Here is a 23,876-nt window from a genome sequence, read left to right on the forward strand (position 1 = left end):
AAACCATCTTTCCAGTTTTTTCTTTTTCTTCCTTTCATAATTTATTTAAATTCATTATATGTGCACTGGTGTGAAGGTATCAGATCCCCTGGAACTGGAGTTTCAGACAGTTGTGAGTTGCCATGTGGGTGCTGGGAATTGAACTTGGGTCCTCTAGAACAGCCAGTGCTCTTAACTACTGAACCATCTCTCCAGCCCTTCTTTCTTTCCTTTTTTCTTTTCCTTTCTTTCTTTTTTCTTTTTCTTTTTTCTTCAAGCAGGGTTTCTTGGTGTAGCTTTGGAGCCTGGAACTTGCTTTGTAGACCAGGCTGCCCTTGAACTCACAGAGATCCCGCCTGCCTCTGCCTCCCATGTGCTGGGATCAAAGGTGTGTGCCACCACTGCCAGGCCGAGAGCTCACATCTTGATCTGATCCAAAAGCAAGAAGCAGAGATCAAAAGCAAAAATTCTGAAGCCTCAAAGCCTGCCCACAATGATGCACTCCCTTGGGCAATGCTACACCTCCTAATCCTCTCCAAACAGCCACCACTGGGGAACCAAGGATTCAAATGTCTGACACTTACAGGGGACATCACATTCAAACCCCATCTTTCATAGATTGCTTTTGCTATAGGTTTATTTGGCTTTTCCCTTATATTCATGGAAATATTTGTAATTTTTCCAATATACTTTTCTTTTAAACCAAACCAAATAAAAATGTACTTCTAATATTTAAATAAGTCAGGAAAGGGCTGACTCAATTGGCTAAGTGCTTGTTGCACAAACTTGAGGACCTGAATTTGGTCCCCCAGCACCCAGGTTAAAAAGAAACAAAACTGGCCGGGCGGCTGTGGCACATACCTTTAATCCCAGCACTTGGGAGGCAGAGCCAGGTAGATCTCTGTGTGTTCGAGGCCAGCCTGGGCTACAGAGTGAGCTCCAGGAAAGGATCCCAAGCTACACAGAGAAACCCTGTCTGGAAAACAAACAAACAAACAAAAAACAAACAAACAAGAAAAGAAACAAAACTGGATGTGGCAGTGTACAACCCGCAATCCCAGAGTTTGGCAAATCCCTAGGACCTGCTGGCCAGCCAGGCAAGTCAAACTGGTGAGCTTCAAGCTCAGTAAGAGACCCTGCCTCAAAATCTAAGGTGGAAATCAATCAAGAAAGACACTAATGTTGCTGTGGGATAATCCTTCTGTACACTGTGAAGACATGTTGCTCTCATTGTTAATAAAAAGCTGATTGGCTGAAGGTGAGGCATGATTTTCATGGCAGAGAGAATGCTGGGGAGAAGAAGGGTGGAGTCAGAGGAGACGCCACGAAACACAGAGCAAGCAGGATGGGAAGTATGTACATGAGGTAAACGAGCCTTGGAGCAGCACACAGATTATTAAAATTGGGTTAATTTAAGTTATAAGAGCTAGCTAAAAATAAGCCTAAGCTATCGGCCAAGCATTTATAATTAATATTAAGTCTCTGTGTGGTTATTTGGGGAGAGGCTGGCATCAGCAATCTAGACTGAAGAGTCCACCTACAAATGGCATTCTAACATGGGCACCTACATCCATATAAGACCTGAGAAAGCTTTAAAAAGGTTCTAGGGTGCTGGAGAGATAGCTCAGTGTTGGGAGTACTGATTGCTCTTCCAGAGGTCCCAGGTTCAATTCCCAGCACCCACATGGCAGCTCACAACTGTCTGTAACTCCAGTTTCTGGGGATCTGACACCCTCACATAGACATACATGCAGGCAAAACACCAATGCACATAAAATAAAAATAATAAATAATTTTTTAAAAAAGGTTCTAAACACACAAAAATGGAGCCAAATGAGGCTTCCTAGTCTCATGTTTCTCATGCCAGCCACAGTACAGAGATGCATCTCCTGGCAGCTGCCTACAGGGTGGAGCAAGCTGCTAACCACCATGCGCTACCGCCATACACTAAGCTGAGCAGTACCAGCAGCTGACACAGCAGTCTAAGATTCGTCTCATGATCAGAAAACAATATAGATGCTCAGTAAAGACAGATCCACCCACACAATGTTAACTCCTGGCCTCCACACACATACAAAGGATTGGACACACCCACACCCACATAGGAATGGACACACACACACTCACAATCAGGGAAAGGCAAGAGTATTAAGAGTGTTCTTTTTATTTCTCTTTGGTTTCTTAACACAAAAGACATGCGTTCTATAAATAAAAAGTTTCCTGTGAAACAACACTGTGGGTGAAGAGGGACAACATTTCTACTTATTTCCATCTTTATGTTCCATCAAGAGGCTGGTCTTCAGTTCTCTTCTGCTTGTGGTCTCTGGTGAAAGCCAGAAGAGAAGAACCAAGAATGGGAAACAAGAAAGGACAGTGGCCAGACCCCATGGTCCACCACGCATGTCTGAACTATCTCATCTCCTTGTTACATTCTTTCCACAATGTCCTTTGGTGATGTCTGTTTTCCCATGATCCTACTGTCCCAACACTAAAGAGTCAGACCAGCCACCTGCCCTCAGACCGGGGAGTAGGAAAAGGTTCCTGTTTGCTCAAGTGTGCTCAGAGCCCAGATTCAAACACTGACTTGATCTTTCATGGAAACACTGTCTCTGTGTGCACAGTGAAAGCTCTACACTAGGAGGTGAGAGGAGACTCAGGAAAGCTAATCCAACAGCAGCAGACGGGGATGAGGATGTATCATCTCCAGTGATACAGTCTGCTAGCATCGTAAGGATCCAGGAGATCTACCTGGGAGCTCACTGACTGGTTCTCAGCACCTTCACAGTTGAGGCCGGGCAGTACATTCACAGAAGAAAGGACTTAATAAGATGAGCACGGATACACCCTTCCTGACAGGACTAACAGAAAACCGAGACCCCTGGCCTCCCAAGAGTCTATTTCAGCAGGCAAACTGAGGGGCAGGAAGAAATGCTGGCATTCCACTGGGAGCCTAGTTAAAATGTATCTTTCAGTTATCAGATTGTTCAGTCTTTTAAAATAAAAATATTATTTTCAAGTGCTTATAGCAGAGGCCCAGCTCTTAAGTGGCAGGGAACGAAAGTCCTTCCTCCTGAATCCATGGCAATTGCACACACTGGTCAACCTGACCGTCTGGAGTAAGGGATACCCCCAGGCTTCACATTGTGCCTTTCTGAACCGGCTTCTAGGCTGCTCCAGGCAGGCAGCAATGGGCAAGAAACCAACCAGGTGGAGAGTGGGACCTTTAGACCCAGTTTGGGGCTAAAGTAATTGTACCCTTCTAGTCTCTACTGGAAGAATTTTAGAAAACAGATTTTGGCAGCAGCAGGTGAAGGTCACCCCACTGCCCAGTGCACTGGTAATAGAAAAATCTCCTCTCTGGGTCCTTCTGTGCTACGGTAAGGTCCCATCCAGAGGAGGAAGGAGCATGGAGTCTCTTCACGAGGTCATTTGCCAAGATTAGAGGAAGAAATATAAAATCTCTTCTTTGCAGCAGCGAAAGACTTTAGTCTTTAGGTCTTTATATCACAAAGCCAGCGTTGCTTGATGTAAAGGCCCACCTTGCTGTTCAGTCTGCCAAGGGCTGGAGGGAAGGTGGACCCCCGGGGTTGGTGAGCGGATGGAAAAGCAGGGGAATGGCAGGGCAAACAGGTCACCTGACCAAGCTAGTCCACGGCTGGTAGGAGCAAGCCCCTGGTTAGGTCCTAGAGGTACAAATGGCCAATGTGCCCCAGAAGCATCATGGTGAGAAGTTACTCAAGGATGGTAGATGGATAAGTGCGAACCTGGCCAGAGATGCTGTTTCCTGCTGGCCAAAGAGGGAAGGAATGTATGTGGGAGAGGGGATCTGAAGGAGCGCTGGGTGGCAGTAGGAGGTAATCACGGGGACACCTGAGTCCCAGCGATGCTGGGCGCTCCTGTAGAGGTGAGTGGCAGTACTTCAGCTCCCTAAGCCTATGATTTAAAAAGTCCTCGATGGTAGCTGAGGAGACTAACCCCACGAGCACCTTGCTACAGGTCCAGTCAAGAATGCCCTGATTTCAGACACACTGAGGATCAGAGGGAACCCCAACTGCTTTAGGAGGGCTCGGGACCCTGGAATCCGAATGTGGGAGTGGATACACTGTTGTCATGTTTGATGGTTTTCCATTTAAATGTGCATTTGCTTTTAGTATCTTTTGCTTTCTTCCTGTGAAAATGTTCTCTTAAAGAAGTCTGTTCCTTCCAGTTTCTCTCAAGCATTTTCTTGTTTCCATTTCCTCCAGTTTCTTTTAAGCATCTCTAGTCCCCTTCTGGTTCTCTGGGACAAGCAGAGAAAGACCTCACTGAATTCCCAAAACATCAGGCATGGGGAAGACTTCTGCCTTCCTGCTTGCTGCAGACAGGGATGAAATCGTCTGCACCCATCAGGAAGAGCCCGTGTGCACGCAGCAAGCACGCTGTTGGAACTGCCCCATGATGGAAGGAAGAGGCCGTGTGCACGCAGCACGCTGCTGTAGCTGCTCCATCACAGGCAGTCAGGACACCAGGGCGTCCTTTCTCTCCCAGCTTTACCCCACAGTTTCCAATAGGCAGGACACTGCTGCTTCCCATGGCAAACTGGCCACAACATGGCTGCACACAAGCAGGTAAGGAGGGGCGTCGGCTGGAAGGCCTCCTGCGCAGGGGCACTCAGCACTGTAGCAAGTGGGAGCTGGGCCAGCACTGCAGCAGGTGCAGCTGGGCTTGGATGGAGCCTGTGTACACACGGACCAGCAAAGCACTTCCATGTTACTGGCTGTGGGACCAGAGAGGCTTCTGTCCTGTGCTGTGCGTCTTGATAACCTAAGGTCTCAAGGGCAGCACAGTGAGGGAGGACTTGAGCACCTGGAAACACTGTCCCTCTGGCAGGCTCACACTTCACGCCGTCTTCTGCTCCACCACTGCCTCTTCTGAGAGGACTTTCCTCTGGAAGGAAGCGCCTATGCTTGTACCAGATCCCTAACCCACCACATCCCACCCTCTCCTTAGATGGTGAGAAGAGGGATGCAGCCCACACCAACCCCTCCCTCATGGCATGCCATGGGGGCCATAAATGTCCAGCGGTCCGTCTCTGGGTCATACATCTCCACCGAGCTTAGGTTTGACTGTCCATCGTAACCCCCCACTGCATACAGGCGCCCACAGCTGGCCACAAGGGAGACCCGACTCCGGCGTGTGTGCATGGGTACTATGAGGCACCACTGGTCTGCCACAGAGCTATACATCTCAGCAATACTGAGGAAACCAGAGCCATCATAGCCCCCACAAACAAACATCTTGCTTCCCAGGGAGGCAGCACCATGTCGGCAGCGCTTGTTGAGCATGCTGGCCGCTGGGTGCCAGGTGGCCGTGTGGTGGTTGTAGTGCTCCACCTGCAGCAGGGAGAGAGGTGCAGGGACAAGATGGTCAGAGACAAGGCCTGGTCCATGGGGTGATCCTGCAGGTCTCAGAAGCCCACATGGTGCCAGACTGGGAGAGATGAGGGGGAGGGAGCTCGGTTAGCACGTGCCCGAGCTCTGATGCTGCCTCTCCACAGCTGTGTACCTGCCTACTTAAACCTTATACTAAGCTGATGCCTTCTGGACGTATGCAAGGAAACGAAGAAAGGATTTTCCGAAGGAAGGGCTTCTAGGTGACGGCAGAGCTGGAAGGAGAGTACTGTCTCATGTGACTGTCCCAAGTGTTTTCTATCTCGGTACTGCCTAACAACTGCTTGGCTGAGAGCCTTTTAAAAGAATAAATGTAGCTTCTGGCAGAGTGTCCAGAACACAGTTGCTGGTATTCATGTCTGGCATATGACTGGGCTTACTTTGGTAGGAGTTTCAAAAGGCTTGTCAGCATTCCGTAGACACCCAAATGGGGCAAGTTCAGAAGGCCTACACTCAACAATTCCTTGTGTACATGGGCTCTCTAGAAGTGAATTTTAGATGATGCAGGAGACACCCTGGAACTTCAGTAGCAAAGGCAGGGGTGAAACTTTTTTTGTTTGTGTGGTGTTGGGAATTGAGGCCAGGGTCTTGTGTATGCTAGATAAGCAATACATAACTAGGCTATGCCCCCAGCCCAGTGATAAATTTGGGGGGAAAAAAAATCCAAGAATGGAAGAAGTCCCCCCAGAGGGGCCAGACTCACACTGTTGAAGATCTGCAAACCGTCGTGGCCACCGGACACATATATCCTGCCCTCGAAGATTGTAACCCCAGCCGCACTGCGGTTTGAACTCATTGGAGTCACCACAGTCCACCTGCAGGAGAAGTAAAAACAGCAGGGGCGTGAGTCAGTGTCCATGACCTTCTGAGACAGCCTGGCCAGGCCCAGGAGACCTCTTCTAAGCCTATCATGTCCTGACAATTTCTTAGCATCTTATCACCTCTCCCGCCACCTCTGCAGGGTACTGGCTGCTGTTGCCTTTCACCCAAGCTTCAGATCCATAGCCAGTCACTATGGGTAGCAAAATCAGCACATTTCAAACAAGGCCTGTCATACAGACATGTCTGCAGCTGTTCTGCATTCCTTGGCCTTGTTAGTGAGACATCAGCTACCTAGTTACTCTACTTATAAAACCTAAGTGCTCATTTGACTTCTCCCTCTCCCAGCGTTCTTTTTTTTTTTTTTTCTTCTTCTTAATTTACATGTTTTGCCTATATGTGTGAAGATGTCAGAACCCCTGGAACTGGAGTTACAGACAGGTGTGAGCTGCCATGTGGGTGCTGGGAATTGAACCCAGGTCCTCTGGAAGAGCATTCAGTGCTCTTAACCACTGAGCCATCTCTCCAGCTCCAAAGATGATCTGTTTGTTTAGTTTATTTATTGAGACTAGGTTTCTTTGTGTAGTCCTAGCTGTCGTAGAACTCACTCTGTAGAACAAGCTTGTCTTTAACTCAGAGAGCTGCCTGCCTCTGCCTCCTGAGTGCTAGGATTTAAGGTGTGTGCCATCACCACCGGGTATGTATGTATGTATGCATACATGTATTTATTTATTTGTTGGCAGAGTCTCACTATGTCACCACTGCTAGTCTGGGACTTTCTATTTAGACCAGGCTGGCCTTGAACACACAGAGATCTACCTGCCTCTGCCTCCTGAGTGCTGGGATTAAAGGTGTGCGACACACCTCTCTTGGTATTCTTGTGGTCCACAAGTACTTGGTTAACTTCCTAGTCGTTACTTGTTCTGGCTCCCAATACCACTTGCCTAGCTCTGGCTTCCCACCTGGACCACTGTGTGGGCCTCCTTATATGTGGCCTTGCTTTCAGGCTGTCTTTACCCCAAACCCACACAGCCAGGGGAACTGAATTGCTCTTCCAGCAGCTGTACCATGTCCCTCAAGTGGCTCCTCACTGCCTTTCCTAAGGCAGTATACAAGCACCTCGGTGTGATTTGTTTGTTTTTGGAGTGGCTGGCTTTGAACTGGAGGCAATCCTCCTGTCTCAGCTCTCGAGTGCTGAGATTTCAGGGTGAACTACCATCCCTGGCTCTTGGTGTGCTTTTTGATCATGAGGATTTTATCTGTCTTCTAGCTTTACCCACAGCATACAGTGAGGAGTTTCTTACTTGAACCCTCCCTGCCTGTCTCCTTGTCTAGGATAAGCATTTACCATTGTTTAACCTTGTGTTTATGTGCTTATGTGTATGGGTGCACATGCAAGTACGAATGTACATGTGGAAGCAGAGGAATCTTGGGTATTATCTTCAGGACTACATCTACCTCCTTTTTTTTTTTTTTTTTTTTTTTTTGAGATAGGGTATCTCATTGCCCAGAGCTCATCTATTAGGCTAGATTGACTGGCTAGCAAGCTCTGAGGAATCCTCCTGTCTCCACTTAGAATCCTCCTGTCTCTAAGTGTGAGCCACCATGCCTGGCATTTTTACGTGGGTTCTGGAGATTGAACTCATGCTTACAAGGTAAATACTTTATAAACTGAGCCATCCCCCAGTCTCACTTTCTGTCCTTGAAGAGTCTCATCTCGCACCCCTGCCCCAGGGAGATAAGTGCTCCTTACTCTGTGCCAAGAGATCCAGACACAGGCCTCCAGGGCAAGGTGAGCACAATGCACTCATAGCCTGCCAAATTGAGCACTAGGGAGGCCCAGCCTCCTTCCTACCTTGGAATAACCAGTCAGTTGGTTAGGTAACAGAATATCAGCTTTAGAACATCCTGCTGGGTCCTTCTAGCCCACTGTTCACATCCTGCTGTCTAAGACGGGATGATTCAAACACTAGAATGAGTAGTTCAGCCTAGCATTGCCAGTGTTTTCTAGTGTTCCACAAAAGCATCCTACAAGATTGTAATGGGTGTTACAGAGACCTAAGTTTAAACAGTATCAGCTTTTCTAGAATTTTTGCAATGTCAACTATGATGGAAAAACAAGTACTCTGAAGGAGAGACGTCAACACTCCCCAAGCTTTCTGACCATACATTTGATTTCTTTCAAATTAGGCCTCACTGCCTTGGAATATGCTGTCAATCTACTTCTTACACACTGTGCTTGTACTTACATTACAATGGACTGATTTAGTGAGGAGACACAGACCAATAAATAAATGTTCCTAAGTATCCGTGCCTCTTGTTTGAAATGGGTTCATATAGTCTTGAATTCCTGAGCCTCCTACCTCTACTTCAAGTGCTGGAATTACAGGCAGGAACCACCACGCCTGGCTTTAGTTCTTTTGAAACTTAACCAAAAGATTCATTTAACTAAGGACTTTTAATTATTTTTTTTTTATTTTTTTGTTTTGTTTTGAGACAAGGTCTCACTTTGTAGCCCTGGCTGGCCTAGAATAAACTATATAGACCAGGCTGGTTTTGAACTCACAGAGATGGTCTTGCCTCTGCCTCTAAGTGAAAAGATTAAAGGTATGCACCACCATGACTGGCCTTTAACCAAAGATTTTAAAATCTATTACATGCAAAGTATTGTTAAGTCACCTCCTACCCAGAAGAAGCTGTAAGCTGGGTCACAGCATGTCTCTATGGCTGAGGTGACATATTAGAGTCCTTGAGTTTAAGACCTCTTTTCCAACAAAGCAAAGCAAAACTAAATAAAAGCTGGGAGCTGGGAGTCTAGCATGCATAAGGCCAGGTAGTGGAGAACAGTTTAGCTGAGTATAGTGGTTTATGTCTGCAATCCCAGCACTCAAGAGGCTAAGGCAGGAGGACTGCGGAGAGTTTGAGGCCAGCTTAGACTACATTATGAGATTCCATCTCAGAAAAAACAAAACAAACTCAGCTTCAAGAACACACTGCAGCTCTAATTTTTTCTTTGTTTTTTTTCAAGACAGGGGTTTCTCTGTGAAGCAGCCCTGGCTGTCCTGGAACTCTCTCTGTAGACCAGGCTGGCCTTGAACACACAGAGATCCGCCTGCCTCTGCCTCCCGAGTGCTGGGATCAGGGTGTGCACCACCACTGTCCCTGGCTTGCAGCTCTAATTTTCATGCTGTGAAACAGTCGCCCTTACTTGTCCGTCTCAGGTGAGTAGGTCTCCACAGAGTTGAGGGAAGAGTTGCCATCATAGCCTCCACAGACGTAGATCTGTCCATCCAGCACGACTGTCCCCATGGCACTGAAACAGACAGAATGGTCATCCCAGTAGTCGGTCATACACACTGAGAAGTTAACCTGCCAACTGCCTCTTTCTAGAATCGACCCAGTCCCAGGCACACAAACAGCTAAGGGCAGAAAATCAGGAAGCTGTTCAGTGGTTCATCTGCACTGCTCCCTGCCAGTCTCAGGCCCAGCGACAAGTCACCTCCACTGCAAGATTTAGTCCTTGATCTGCCCGAAACCCTCAACTCTAATCTCAGTGAAGGGGGTTAATTTAATTTTTTGTTTATGTGGCAGAGGATGACTCTAAACTCCTAATCCTTTTGCCTCTACTTTTCAACTGCTGAGATTACAGGTATGCACCATCACAACCAGCCTGATTTACTCAAAATATTTTTAGGGCTGGAGAGATGGTTCAGATTTAAGAGCACTGGTTGCTCTTCCAGAGGACTGGGTTCAATTCCCAGCACTCACAACCATTTAGAACTCTAGTTCCAGGGAATTTGATAATCTTTTCTGGCCTCCATGAGGACCAGGTAGGCATGGGTGCACAGGCATACATGCAGGCAAAACACTCATACATGTAAAAATAAATAATAAAAAATTTAAAATTGTATTATCTTTATTTGTGTGTGTGTGTGTGTGTGTGTGTGTGTGTGTGTGTGTGTGTGTGTGTACGCTTGTGTGCTGGCACACATGCATACCATGGCATGCATGTGGAGGTCAGAGGAAAACATTTGGGAGCTGGCATTCTCCTGCCATTGTGGGTTCTTAGGACTGAACTCAAATTGTCAGGACTGCACAAGAAACATTTTTACATGCTGAGCAAACTCAGGGCCTCAGCCTAATTCAATTTTAGGGTCTTGTCACACTCAAGAAAGGTCCCACATGCCTCAGAATTACTGTCCTCTAACTCCATGCCCCAGGAGTGGCTTCTTTATTAGGACACATGTCCCATTCATTCATTTCCCAGATTTTCATCAGCCATGTGCAAGGCATGCTGTCCTAGATACTAGGTTATGAGGAGAGAACAGAGGATGGGCGTGGTGGTGCACACTTGCAGTTCCAGTACCAAGGAGGCTGAGGCAGGAGAGCTCAAGTTAGAGGCAGCCTGAGAACTCAACGACACGAACCCAGAGTCTCCTGTTCTACACATAAGCTTTCCTAAAATCCCGACTATCCAGGGGTCTAGATAATCATACAACCTCCACCCTATTAAAGTCTTATGAGAAATTAAGCAGGAATGCCAAGCCGCCTGACTCAGTGTTTTCACATCTGATGCTATAGAAGACTAAAAATGAAGCTGGGGTTGAACAGGAAAGAAATATACCAGACAACTGCCACTTTTCCAGTACATACAGCAAATCAAACTACAGTAACAGACCCTCTGGACCTGCCTGAAGAGGAGACAGCCTTGTTTGAAGCAAGGTCACTAAAGGTATCGATACCTTTCTAGACATGGACATGAAACACACACGAAGTAACTAGATTTCCTTTTCCTTGGTAGTACTGGGGATTGAACCTAGGGCCTTGCTCTTGCTAGGGCAAGCATCCTACCACTGAGCTACAGCCTTAGTCCCAAACACAAGGTTGTTAAGTCAGGAGTTGAGTAACGACATGAGAATGAATCAAGAGGTGCTCCCAAACTATAGGCAACAATCAAATAAGAAGTAAAGTCAGAGCTGAGAGAAGGGAAAGTGCTGATTAGTGGGGGCTGGAGCAAGATGGTGGAGAACCTGGAAGAAGGTTCCTGGCCCACAAGACAGACAAGACGGAAAGAGGGCAGAAAGGAAGCTGTCACTCACTGGCAGGAGGGAGAGCTATGTGGAACGTTAGGAAAAAAGTGACTAAGAACATTTTAAGGTAACCTGTAATTTAAAAGGGACAAATGGAAAGGGGCCCATGTTGCTAATACCAAGGCATTAACCACAGCGAAGGACAGGAATACCCAAAGGATTCTCCTCCCATATAACACACAAACCCACTGATATTCAAAGCAAGACATTCTCCCAGAGCAGACAGACACACAAGGAAAGCCCACTGACCACAGTCCAAGAAAAAGAGCTGCTTGGGGTTGGGAATACTGGGAAATGAGTCCCTCAGTCACAAAAGGCTGCAAAATGTCCAAGAGGTGGTGGCAGTGGAGGACACAGCAAGGTGGGGAGGGAAGAAGAGAACTCTGAGAGCACCCTGGGAGAGGCACATCTCATGCACACTGTTTCCTCCAGAAGGAGTGTGCGGGGACCCTCCTCCGTGACTCTGGTCTCGGAGTCTGGCAGAGCAGATTCCTCCTGGCTCATGGCCTCACACTAATGTGGATGTGGAAGGCGAGTGTCACTTTTGTGCAGTGAGGCCCTCTACACTAACTACTTCCTCACCACACACTCATCACTTGGCCTCTTTTCCCCCTTCTCAGTCATGTGATCTTCCAAGTAGAGACCCAGAAGTATGGCAATGAGAATGGATTTGTGAGGCAAAAGTCAGATCACAGAATTATACAGAAAAACCATTAAAGATCAACTATTTAAAAACTGCACATAATTCTCCTTCCTAAAATTGGGCCATGTCATAGAAGCTCAAACTGCAGGCAAAACTGTTCTGGTTATATGTGCAAGGGCCTTGGGCTTGGACTCCTTTCCTTCTCGGTCCCTATGAGGAGAACCAGAACAGTGACATCTGCAACCGTTCATCTGCCAGCCCGACAGGGCACAGGCGTGGAAGAACCTGTCCAGTGACACCCTGTGGCAATGGGCCTCCTACCACCTCTGCACATGCCTGATGTAAGCAATGGGGCTGTCTGTCATCTCTGGACTAAGAAGGTTAAACAAAGGTACTACCATGATGGTCTCTAACCACACTTCTTATTCTGGAAACGTGAGCAGGCAAGCGGTGGAGGACACAAATAGCTAGACCAAGTTCGATGATGTACAAGTTCAGTCCACCTTACAAATACATATGTGCTCACATCTGGAGAACGTGTGTGACACTGCCTAATTCATACACTTCCCGGATAGTGAGAGCGTAAGTATAGAAAGAAAGCACAGAGAAAATGCTTTGGGTTTCCTTCCATTACTAATGAGGTTAAATCTCCTTATCCTTCAGGTTTCAACTTCAATCCCACCTCTTCCCTGAGATCTTCCAGATGGTCCAGTCCAGTTTCTCGCCCTCCTGGAGTCTTCCATAACACTCATTTCCAGTCCTTAGCTGGCACTTACATAACAATACAACTTCCACATGTCCATGTCTTGGCTCCCCAAGTTCCTCAAAGGACAAGGCAGGTATTTTATGTTTAAGCAGATGGGGGCTTGCTCCCAGGAGGTGCTGACAGTGTGGCTGGCCTGGCAGCAGGATTTCCCCAGGCCAAAACTTGCATTTTACTTTATTATGTGCCCCTACATGGGGCTCCCCAGATGCTCAGTGTGTGTGTTCAGCCTGCACGTGGCTTCCAGAATACCTTCGCTTGCTATTCATGCTCCCCACTCTGGTCCATGTGTCCGTCTCCGGATTGTAGGCCTCCACAGTGCTCAGCCGCAGCTGACCGTCATAGCCCCCGATAGCATAGAGAAGCCCATTCACCACAGCCACACCCACACGGCTGCGGGCTGTTGTCATGGGATGGCACTTTTCCCAGCGATTGGCGATGGGGTCGAACACTTCCACCACATTCAGGGAATCACCTGCATAAAAATTTGCTACTCAAATTAAAACAAATGAGACCACTTGTTTAGATCACAGCTACTGGGTATTGATTATATGGATATTTGACTGGATTCTATTACTCTTCTCATGAATTACTCAGGGTAACTGGGCCCACTACAAACTCTGGCTAGGATAAAGATTTTAGAATCAAATGGGAAGCATTTGCTCTTCAGTAGTTTTCAGTTATAATCAGGTAAGCCTCTTGCCTGAAGTTGGCAATAAAGGGAAACACATAGAATATTTGCCCAATGCAGGAAACATGCTAGAGCGAAGGGCGTGGCTCCCCATGCCAACGCCACTAATTCTAATGACCAGAAGAGCTGCTCTGTGGCCTTGTCTTGTTTCAAATGAGAAATTAAAGGCTAACAGAGCTGCCACAGGATTAAATGGCATAATGGATACAGCACCCAACATGGTTCTAGAATATGCTGAGAACTCAGCAAACAGTAGTCACGGAGGCCAGGAGTGGTAATTTGAACCTTCTCATTCTCCTCAGACTATGATTAGCAACTCACACTACCCTCCTCCCCGTGGCTTGGGAGCTGAGCACTCGCTACCCTCTTGTGTTTGTCGCTGAAGACTTTTACCTTTTCTAGGTCATGCTGTTAACAAGCAGAAGGCTGCTAGCTACCTTTCATAAACCTTAACTGAAAACAAAACTGGGAACTTCCCACTGACCCTCCAAGAGGCTTTCCCAGAAATGTGACTGTATATAACACAAGAGCTACTGGTAATGGTGCTTTTGTATTGTTTTGTTTTGGAGGCAGAGTCTCAATACCTATAACCCAGGCTGGCTTCAAACTCAAGACCCTCCTGCCTCAGTCTCTGAAGTACTGGGATTACAGATGTGTAATCAAGCTACTGATAATGGGTGGATGTAAACATGTAGGGCTTCACAGGAGGCAGTGCGGAGAATTATAAAGAATTACAGACCTGGGGTATTAGCAGACCTGGGGTACTGGATTATCTCAGTCTGGTCCAGAGATTCACATGCAAATGTGAATAGCCTGATTATAGAACTGGGCAGATTCCTTATTGTACTCTCTCTAGAGCTGGGTACATGCTGCAGATAATAAATACTAGTGATAAGTGCTGGTTTAAGCACCAGGAGGAATCCCAGTCCTTGTTCTGACCAAAGCAGAGTGTGAACACTGCCCCGGTTCTCTGAGTTTCAACTTGCTCATCTGTAAATTTCAGCTATGGTGAATTACATGACTCTGAGACAGAATCCCACTATGTAGCCTAGGCTGCCCTGGGCCTTGGGATCCGTCCAGGTGCTGGGATTACAGGTGGATGTCCACCGTGCCCATCCCCATCCCCTTTCTGTTGTTGCTGAAACAGGGTATAGCTATGTGGCTCTGGTTGGCTTGGAAGTCTTTGTAGACTGGTCTTATTTGTAGTAATTCTCCTGCCTCTTATTGTCAAGTATTAAGATTGTAAGCATGTGCTACACTGCCCAGCTTTTTTCTTTCTTTCTTGAGACAGTCTTACTGTGTAACTCAGAGTGGTCTCAAACACACAATCCTCTTATTTCCATGACCCCAAGTGCTGGAATTATAGGCATGTGTCAGCATCCTAGGATTGTCAAACCTAATCCTTTAAAGCACTTTTAGCACTGACATCAACTCAATATTATGAATACATAATAAGCTCTACTATAGGGCAACTATATTAAAATAAGAAGGACAGGAGACAGAGCAGTATAAAGAGGAGAAATTAGAAAAACCAGGCTAGCCTGACTGAGTTTGTTCATCCAAGGAGTCCTAGGAAGGGCTTTCTCTGCAAAGGGGAGCTGCAAGATACCTGCTGAGTTGAGGCCCCCCACGGCGTAGATGAGCCCAGCGATGGATGTGCAGCATCGAGGCCGAGTCCTGAAAGCTGGCAGGTGGGGCCGGCGCTCCGGCATGAGGTGATAGTCCTTTGCTTCATCTACCAGGTCCCTGAAATAAGGTGCAAGAAGCTAGGAGAGCAGGTACTCCCCACCTTGGTCCACATTTACACTGCTGAGTCTGGCTCCTCCATACCTCAATGTAGGGACATCCGGGAAAATCTTCTGGAAAATTTGATGTATCAGTGCCTGTCTGTCTCTCTCTCGAGCTGGGCACTGAATCGAGAGCCACACACATGCCAGAATGCTATACCTCTGAGCTATATCCCCAACTCTTATGTGAGATTTAGTGTCAAAGAGTTGGGTGAGATCAGAGGAAGCCATGCAATGCTACTGAGACATGCTCAAAAGTGAAGGAACCCCAGCTGGAGTAACCATAGCAACCGCCTTCCTTCTAACAGGACAAATCAGAGAACACCCCGGCTGGAGTAACCATAGCAACCGCCTTCCTTCTAACAGGACAAATCAGAGAACACCCCAGCTGGAGTAACCATAGCAACCGCCTTCCTTCTAACAGGACAAATCAGAGAACACCCCAGCTGGAGTAACCATAGCAACCGCCTTCCTTCTAACAGGACAAATCAGAGAACATCCCAGCTGGAGTAACCATTGCAACCACCTTCCTTCTAACAGGCACAAATGAGGTGTGATTTTTGAAAACAGTGTAGGGGTTAAAATGGAAGTGCTGGGGGAAGCTTACTAGCCGACTTCCTATCAGCACTCAAACCTAGCTCTTCCTTCCTACCCCTGCAACTATCCCATGGCTTACATCCTCCAGTCAATCACCCCTCACCTGCACTGTGGCAACTCTTGCCAAATGCTCCAGATGGACTTCCCTGCCTCTAGCCTGCCTCTCCAGCCCCTTCACACCACAGACCACATTGCTTTTTCTAAAAACCCTTTTGATAGCTACATACTACTGACAGGATAGTTCATATGCCTCAAAATTACCCTTCAGACTGCTCATCACAGGGCCTAGCTCCCTCCAGCCACACATCCCCACCTCCTGACACACTGTCACAAAGCCTGTACCATGGAACTGACTTCCCCTGAACCTGCTGATCCCAACTATGGGTGAAATAATGCAGAACTCAATATGAGAAAATCTTGTCAGTAAAGGAAAAAACAAAACCAAACATTGCACTATGAATATAGCAAGCAACTTGAAAGACAGGCCTTTTTCTCTGTTTTAATTGTATAACAACCCATCTTCTGAACTGTGCAGGTGGCTCTGGGTAGAAGTTGCATACACTGGAACACAAGACCCCTCTTTCCTATCACTCACCAGAGGCTAGTGAGCTAGCTACTATTTATTGAAGAAGGCAAGGAGCCCCAGGAAGTCCCATTTGTACTACCAAGTCAGCTGCCAGTATGGGCAAGGTCCAGCCAGGCGGCATGGAAGAGCACACTCATAGACTCTCAGTAGATGAAGAACACATAGATAACTTGAGGAAGAAAAGTCCCTCTGCTCCCGTGTGGCATCTCTCTCACCACTATGTGAGTCTCGTGCAATTCATGCACCATGAATCAAGACTCACTGCTTCAAATCCTTCCTCCCTGAGCTAGGACAGGTGGCCAGCTCCCCTTCTTTGCCTACTGGGCAGTGTCCTGGACAAGGCCACCCTCACTTACCTGCATTTGTGACAGCAACGCACCAGGTCATCTTGCTGGACTCGGTCTGATAGGAACTGGGGCCGGCAGAGAGGCAGGCGGATATGAGACAGCAACTCTGGCAGGCACGGTCCCCTCTGCTCCCGGTCGTACCTGACCCAGGCCAAGGCAGCTTCAAACACCTACGGAACAAAGAGCAGATGCTCTGGCAGCCACACACACCACACTCCTGCCTCCTCAGTCGCACAGTTTTCTACTGCCTATACTGAAACAGGTCTTCAAGCAACCTATCTTTCCTCCTACTTGTGTGTGGAATCCATAATTTCTTCCCACTTCTCCAGCTGTGCTCTGAGGTCCAGTTTTTCGGTTTTTTTTTTTTGTTGTTGTTGTTGTTGGTGGTGGTGGTGGTGGTGGTTTTGTTTTTTGGTTTTTTTGAGACAAGGTATCTCTGTGTTGTTTTGGTGCCTGTCCTGGAACTCACTCTGTAGTCCAGGCTGGCCTCAAACTCACAGAGATCCGCCTGGCTCTGCCTCCTGAGTGCTGGGATTAAAGGTATGTGCCACCACCGCCCGGCCAGTCTTTTGTTTTTGCGACAAGGCTGTCTATGCAGCCCAGGCTGGTCTAGAAGAACTCAAGATCCTCCCAAGTGCTGGGATTACAGATGTGGGAGACCATGGCAAGCTTGGGACCAGTGTTCTGTAATGTAAGCCTAGGTTACTGTAAAGCTTCCTGGCTTTCACTATCATTTCCTCTCTGAATCACAGCAAAATGTCTATTTCTCTTCCTTCCTGCTGCGCTTGCATCCTACCAGCTCTAAATTCACTAAACCAGGGAGGCCAGGCCAGTTCCTCTGTTTACACTGTCCTCTCTGCCCTGCAAGCAAAGCCGGGTGGCCACTCCCCTTCTCTTCATTTGAGCTTACTCCCTACTCTCTAGTCTACCTCAAGATGGATGTTCTCCTAGGAGCCTTCCTTAATACCTGAAACCACCAGAATATCACTTTTTGAAGTCCCTCAGACCTTACAGATGCCACTTAAATAGATGAACGTGAGCCACCCTAAGACACATTACTTAGCAGAAGAAGCTAGAGGGCAAACACTGTTCTTCGGATGAGGTGCTTCTATGTCTATGTCCATACTGAAAGCTCAGGATCCATTCTCTACTGGTCACTAATATTCAAGGGTGGGTACTCTTCAGACATTCAAGAAATTTAGCTGAGTACATGCTAACATCTCAATGGCTGCCTCCTAGAAAGTCCTAGCCAAGCCAAGACTTCCTCAGAGGCACGGATGAAAGAATAATGGGAACTCTAGTTGAATTCCTTGCTGAGGGGCAGACTTGCAAAGGTCCAGTATGGGGCTGTGGCTAGGGCAAGGTTTTAAATCTGGTTCCTGGGAAACCGACTTTCCACCCTGAAACCCTGTGGCTACCAGGCCTGAGGCAGCTGTGTCTGAGGTAGCCTGTGTTCTCTTGCCAACACTTTGATTTCGTTTTCTGCTGACCTTGAACCATTGCCCCCACCCCCAGTAAACAATACATAAGGTGCCATTCTTCTTCTTGATCTGCTTTTCTTCCTTCCTTTCTTTTTTTTTTTTTTTTTTTGTTTTGTTTTTCTTGTTTGTTTGTTTGAGACAAGGTATTTCTGTGTCGCCCTGGCTGTCCTGGAACTCACTCTGTAGACCAGGCTGGCCTTGAACTTTAACACGAGTGCTGGGACTAAAAGAATGCACAAAATAAAATGTTTTATTTTGTTTTACTGATTTATTTATTGACACAGGATGCTGTGGGATATCTTTCTGTATGCTGTGAATATGTGTTGCTCTAACTGGTTGATAAATAAAGGTAAGCCACGAAGCCATGTGGCAATGCATAGATTAATAGAAATGAATTAAGTTGTAAGAGCTAGTCAGTGAGAAGCCTAAACCAATAGGCCATAGAACTAGTAATTAATATAAGCCTGTGTGTAATTATTTTATAAGTGGCTGTGGGACCAGGCAGAACACAGGAAAACTTCAATCTACAACTTCAATCTCACTGTGTAGTCCCAGCCTTCCTGGATCTCACAATGTAGACTAGGCTGACCTTGAACTCACAGAGATCTTCTGTAAGCCCATTGAGGCCCCAGTGGCCAGGCTCTTCCCCCAAACTTCTAGCCCCTCCAGATGCAGGCAGCCAAACTCTGCCCTACACAGGGAAAAAAAAAGCCAAGACCGGGCGACAGAATCCCAGCATTCCCAGGGCACTCTGGAAAGTTCTGCTCCGCAAAACAAACTCTATAAAAAGCCTGCCTCCTCCTCAGATCTTTGCTACTTCTTCCTCTTCTCTCCCAAACAGAGGCGGCCATCTTCGTGTCTCTTCCCCAATAAATCTCTTGTGTGACTCGGCTCCCTACTGCCAGGACACCTTTCCCCTCAGAGCTGTAGCACTAATACCCTCCTGCATCTGCCTCCCACATGCTGGGATTAAAGCTGTGCACTACCACACCATACCTTCATTTTATTCTTAAAGACACGGTCTACTGTGTAGTCCTGGCTGGCCTGAAACTCACTTTGGAGATCAGACTGGCCTTGAATTTACAGAGATCTACCTGGCTCTGTCTCCCAAGTACTGGGATTAGAGGAGTGTTGCCACATGCCCAGTCCATAAACAATTTTAAAGACCAAGAAGTGATGATGTTCAGAGTGTGACAGGGATGTATTTTTAAAATGGGTGACACTGGGGTCTCCCCTGAGTGTAACCTCAAAACGATCGTCTCCTTGTGAAGCTGGATGAAGAACTCCATGTGGAGTCATGGGTTCTGGGCAGCTGTTATTGGGATCAAAGAGGAGAGCCAGGCAGAGAGAGAAGAGCTGTGAATGGGGCAGGTCTGGAGGGTCCAGCAGGGGCACTGAGGCCCAGAGTGAACAGGCATGCCCAGCTGACAGCAAGGCTCTTGCTTCTAGCTTAGGACTCACTTCCAGGTCCTGGTCTGTTGCCCAAACCTCCTTGCCTCTCTTGGCCAACAGTGTTTCATAACATTGGCCAATAGTGATCTCCAGCCAAGGACGGAAGGGGCCCCTTTCTGGAGCCATCAGCCACTTATGTCCCCAGCTGTCCTTGAGCAAGGCAGCCTAAGTACCACCTAAATAAGAGGAGTCAGGAGTGGCAATGTGTCAGAGACAATGGCAAGGCTGTGGAAGGCATCTGTATTGGTGGTGGCCTTGGCTCTGGTAGCCTGTGAAGCCCAGGGTCCACCAACATATGCGGATATTGTTGAGCAGGCCGTAGAGGCATTTAACAATGGGCGTCCAGGGAAGTCCCTCTTCCGCCTGATAGATGTCACCATGCCATCTGACCAGGTGAGTGTCTGCCACCCCAGCCTGGGAAACAGGCAGTGTAGAAGGTTTCTGTTACCTGGGCACTGGGGATGTAGCTCAGTTGGTAGAGTGTTTGCCCTGGGGGCATGAAACCCTGGACTTGAACCCCAGCACTCGGCAGGTAGAGGCAGGAGGATCAGAAGTTCAGAGATAGTCTCAGCTATATAATGAGTTCTAGGCCAACCAATTCATCTCCTCACAGGAAGGACAAGTCTGTACCGTCAGCCTGTCTCCTGGCATGAGACCTGAAGGGAAGGGATTTTTATTCCTACTTTATACAGGACAGTACTGAAGGGCAATTGAAGAGTGTCATACAGCTATCTGTGGTAAACACCACAACCGCTCCCCCTTTTAGACAGAATGTCATGTAGCCCAGGCTGCCTGGGATTGCTGTGTAGACCAGGCTGCCCTTGAACTCACACAGATCTGCCTCCTGAGTGCTGGGATTCAGGCTTATGCCACCACACCCACTGACTGTACCCTTTAGGTCTGTTATGGCCATTTAATAAGCCCCACACTTTGGTGGACAGTGTAGACCTGGACTGGGCTGACATAGGCAGCATCACCAACCCTCTGTGCTTTGCTCCCAAATCTGTACAAGAGAGATGGTTGTGAGTTCTCTGTTGCTTTTTTAGAATCCCACTAGCAATTTCCCACTCAAGTTCAGTATTAGCGAGACAGACTGCATCTCCGTCCCGGAAAGACAGCCTCAAAACTGCAACTTCCTGGAAAATGGGGTGAGTCTCCTTCTCCCAGCTCCCAGACTGCCTTGCAGAGGAACAGAAGTTCTCTCCTCTCCTGGCTCCGTCCACATCACTTGGCCACTTCACCACCAGCAGTTTTAATGTTGAAGCCTTTTTCAAAATCACATTTTTGGGGTCCTGAGATGGCTTAGTGCATAAAGAAACCCTGGAACTGTCATGGTAAAGACAGCTGACTCCCACAGGTTGTCCTCTGACCTCTACAGGCATGCACTCTCACACACCCCAAATAATTGTTAGAAAAAAACAAGGCCAGACTTCCTCTAATACCTTTTCTTACTTTAAGTTATTGCAATTACTTTCTAAAACAGCAATATGTAGCTCCGTGGTAGAGTCTTGCTTAGCATGTTCAAGGCCCTGGGTTTGATTCCCAGTGCCACACAAAGTGGGTATGGAGGAGGCACTGCCTGGTAAACCTACTAAATATAAAAAGAGCAGAATGGCCAAGTGTGTCTATAAGCCACTAGAGAGGTTGCTTTTTAAAAACTGAACCAGAAAGTAACGTACTTCAAATGTTCTTTTACCATTCACACTGAAAGCAATGGTTACATTTACTGACTCACAACCTCATTTCCCAGGGACAGGCTCAGCTGTTGATGTGTCTTCACCCAGGACCTTCAACAAACATGGTTTTCTCTGGGCATGATAATTTACAGGTGCCTTCTCCTCTAATAATGTATATGGAGGTCCCGTTGTTTACATTCATGGGTGTGCATCTGTCCTTCCCATCCACTGTCTCTCTTTGCTGGCTCTGGCTTGCATCTCTGGTTTGAGGACAGTGCCTGCCTCTCTCCAGAAATGTGACAAGATGCCTCTCGCTCCTGTCCTGTCTCCCCCCCCCCCCCCCCCCGCCCCTGCCCCTTACAGGAGGATCGAAACTGCAGAGGTCAATTCATCAGAAGGCGGCTCTCAACCTCCTTGACCTTGAGCTGTGACAGAGATTGCAGTAGAGAGGTGAGCAGCTTGCTGCCCCGCATCTCCTCCAGGTTTCTCACTGCAGAGGTCCAATCCTGAGGTCTCCCATCCCCCTTGCTGGGCTCTCTCTTGGGCTCTGGGAGACACTGACTGTATGTGCTGCATACACAGGGTCTTCATCTGCAAACAGAACAAGCCCTTTGCAGCAAGTGTCTGGAAAGGTGTGGCATGTGCTGTGTCTGTATTGCTTAGACCTTCCCACTGTTTGGAGAGGAGGGCCTGGAAGAGTTCTAGAGGGGACTCTGGTGCCCTGCAACACCAATTCTTTGGTGACCAGTGGGAGCCCACCTGCTCCTCATCCAGATCTGTCCAGGCCCTCTGGGTCTGGTGGATGGAGGTTAGGCTTCCATGTCCCATCATGCCCTTGTAGCTGATGCCTCTGTCGCCTCACTCTCTCCTTGAGGGGAAGACCACAGGCAGGTTGGGCACCATCTAGTGTGCTGGGTGGTGACTGTCTGGCTTTTCTCCTGCAGGGTGCCCAGGTAAACGGTTTTCCTGATTACCCTGTGGCAGATGTCTCTGAGGAGGACCAGCCCAAAGATCTTCCCCCTAACATCAGGAACATTTATGACAATGCCAAGTATGACATCATCAACAACATTCTTCATAATTTCTAGGGCTGGAATAGGGAGGGGAGGCTCTCCCTGCCACCATGCCCTCCTCTTCCCCCACTACCCACCTCCCTCTACTGCCCTTAGGGCCCTGCTTCCTGCACTTCCCAGGAAGGCCCCAATAAACAGTGTATAAGACGTTATACTTCTTGTTTTGTTCTGTTTGTTTGACACAGGGTTTCTCTGTGTAGCTCTGTCTGTTCTAGAACTCATTCTGTAGACAGGCTGGCCGTGAACTCAGAGAGATCTACCTGCCTCTTCGTCCTGGAGTGTCAGGATTAAAGGCATGCACCACCATCCCTGGCTGCTTCTAGGGATGTTTCTGTCTCTGCTTCCCATCCTGTAATGGCAATATTAGAATTACAGAGGCCACTACTGTGCCTAGCTTGCTGTAGGCTCTGAGGATTTGAATTCAGGTCCTCATGCTAACAGCACAAGCTCTTCACCCACTGAACTCACTGAGTCATTTCCTTAGTCCAGGGTAGGGCTCTTGGTTGCAACTCTTCTAAGTGGCTCAGATTTTGACTAGACTTCTCAATGGCTCAAAGGCAGTAGTGATGCCCCAGGTGTCTGCCTGACTAAACTTCTTCCTCTGTATTCAATGTCCATCACTGCCAGCCCTCACCATTCTGTCTCAACACTCAGTATCTTCGTCAGCCCACTTACATTATACCCTTATTGATATGGAAGAGCATCTTTTGCTCCTCTCTGACTATTAACACTCTATGATTTTATTTTAATTTTTCTTGACCATTCTAAGAAGATAATACTTTGGCTTTATCTATAACTCCACCATGCAGGACGGTTATAAACAGCTTTCAAGAGCTTCCCAATTTCCCATAGTGTGTGTGTGTGTGTGTGTGTGTGTGTGTGTGTGTGTGTGTGAGAGAGAGAGAGAGAGAGAGAGAGAGAGAGAGAGAGAGAGAGAGAGAGGTTGGGGAAAGAGAGAGAGAGTATGTATGTCATATGTGTGTGGGTGCCCATGACAGAAGAGGTGATGGATACCCTGGAGCTATACTTACAGGCAGTTGCAAGCTGCCCAATATGAGGAAATCAGACAGGGGTCCTCTGGGAAACCTGACCCATTCACAGCTCTTCTCTCTCTGCCTGGCTCTCCTCTTTGATCCCAATAACAGCTGCCCAGAACCCATGACTCCACATGGAGTTCTTCATCCAGCTTCACAAGGAGATGATCGTTTTGAGGTTACACTCAGGGGAGACCCCAGTGTCACCCATTTTAAAATACATCCCTGTCACACTCTGAACATCATCACTTCTTGGTCTTTAAATTGTTTATGGACTGGGCATGTGGCAACACTCCTCTAATCCCAGTACTTGGGAGACAGAGCCAGGTAGATCTCTGTAAATTCAAGGCCAGTCTGATCTCCAAAGTGAGTTTCAGGCCAGCCAGGACTACACAGTAAGACCCTGTCTTTAAGAATAAAATGAAGGTA

At 47.6% G+C, this 23,876-nt stretch overlaps 2 protein-coding genes across 3 annotated transcripts in view; one reads left to right on the plus strand and one right to left on the minus strand.

The window, feature by feature from the left end:
• Positions 1-2,127: 2,127 nt before the first annotated feature.
• Positions 2,128-23,876, minus strand: part of Klhl18 (kelch like family member 18) — a 63,688-nt gene continuing 41,939 nt past the window's right edge. The window contains exons 5-10 of one of the 2 annotated variants that reach the window (XM_059268754.1): positions 16,741-16,901; positions 15,024-15,160; positions 12,976-13,213; positions 9,436-9,540; positions 6,112-6,223; positions 2,128-5,351 (exon numbers count right to left, since the gene is read on the minus strand). In XM_059268754.1, coding sequence (XP_059124737.1) covers positions 4,965-5,351; positions 6,112-6,223; positions 9,436-9,540; positions 12,976-13,213; positions 15,024-15,160; positions 16,741-16,901 — 1,140 coding nt within the window. In that variant the 3' untranslated portion in view covers positions 2,128-4,964. The remainder of the gene's footprint in view (positions 5,352-6,111; positions 6,224-9,435; positions 9,541-12,975; positions 13,214-15,023; positions 15,161-16,740; positions 16,902-23,876) is intronic. The other variant, XM_059268755.1, reaches the window with a different exon arrangement.
• On the plus strand, positions 19,836-22,565 carry LOC131915462 (neutrophilic granule protein-like). The gene is made up of 4 exons (XM_059268756.1): positions 19,836-20,057; positions 20,711-20,812; positions 21,704-21,790; positions 22,285-22,565. The coding sequence occupies exons 1-4, from the start codon at positions 19,881-19,883 to the stop codon at positions 22,426-22,428; spliced, it is 510 nt and encodes a 169-aa protein (XP_059124739.1). The 5' UTR covers positions 19,836-19,880; the 3' UTR covers positions 22,429-22,565.

This window comes from Peromyscus eremicus, chromosome 7 (assembly GCF_949786415.1).
Source record: "Peromyscus eremicus chromosome 7, PerEre_H2_v1, whole genome shotgun sequence".
Lineage (NCBI taxonomy): Eukaryota > Metazoa > Chordata > Mammalia > Rodentia > Cricetidae > Peromyscus > Peromyscus eremicus.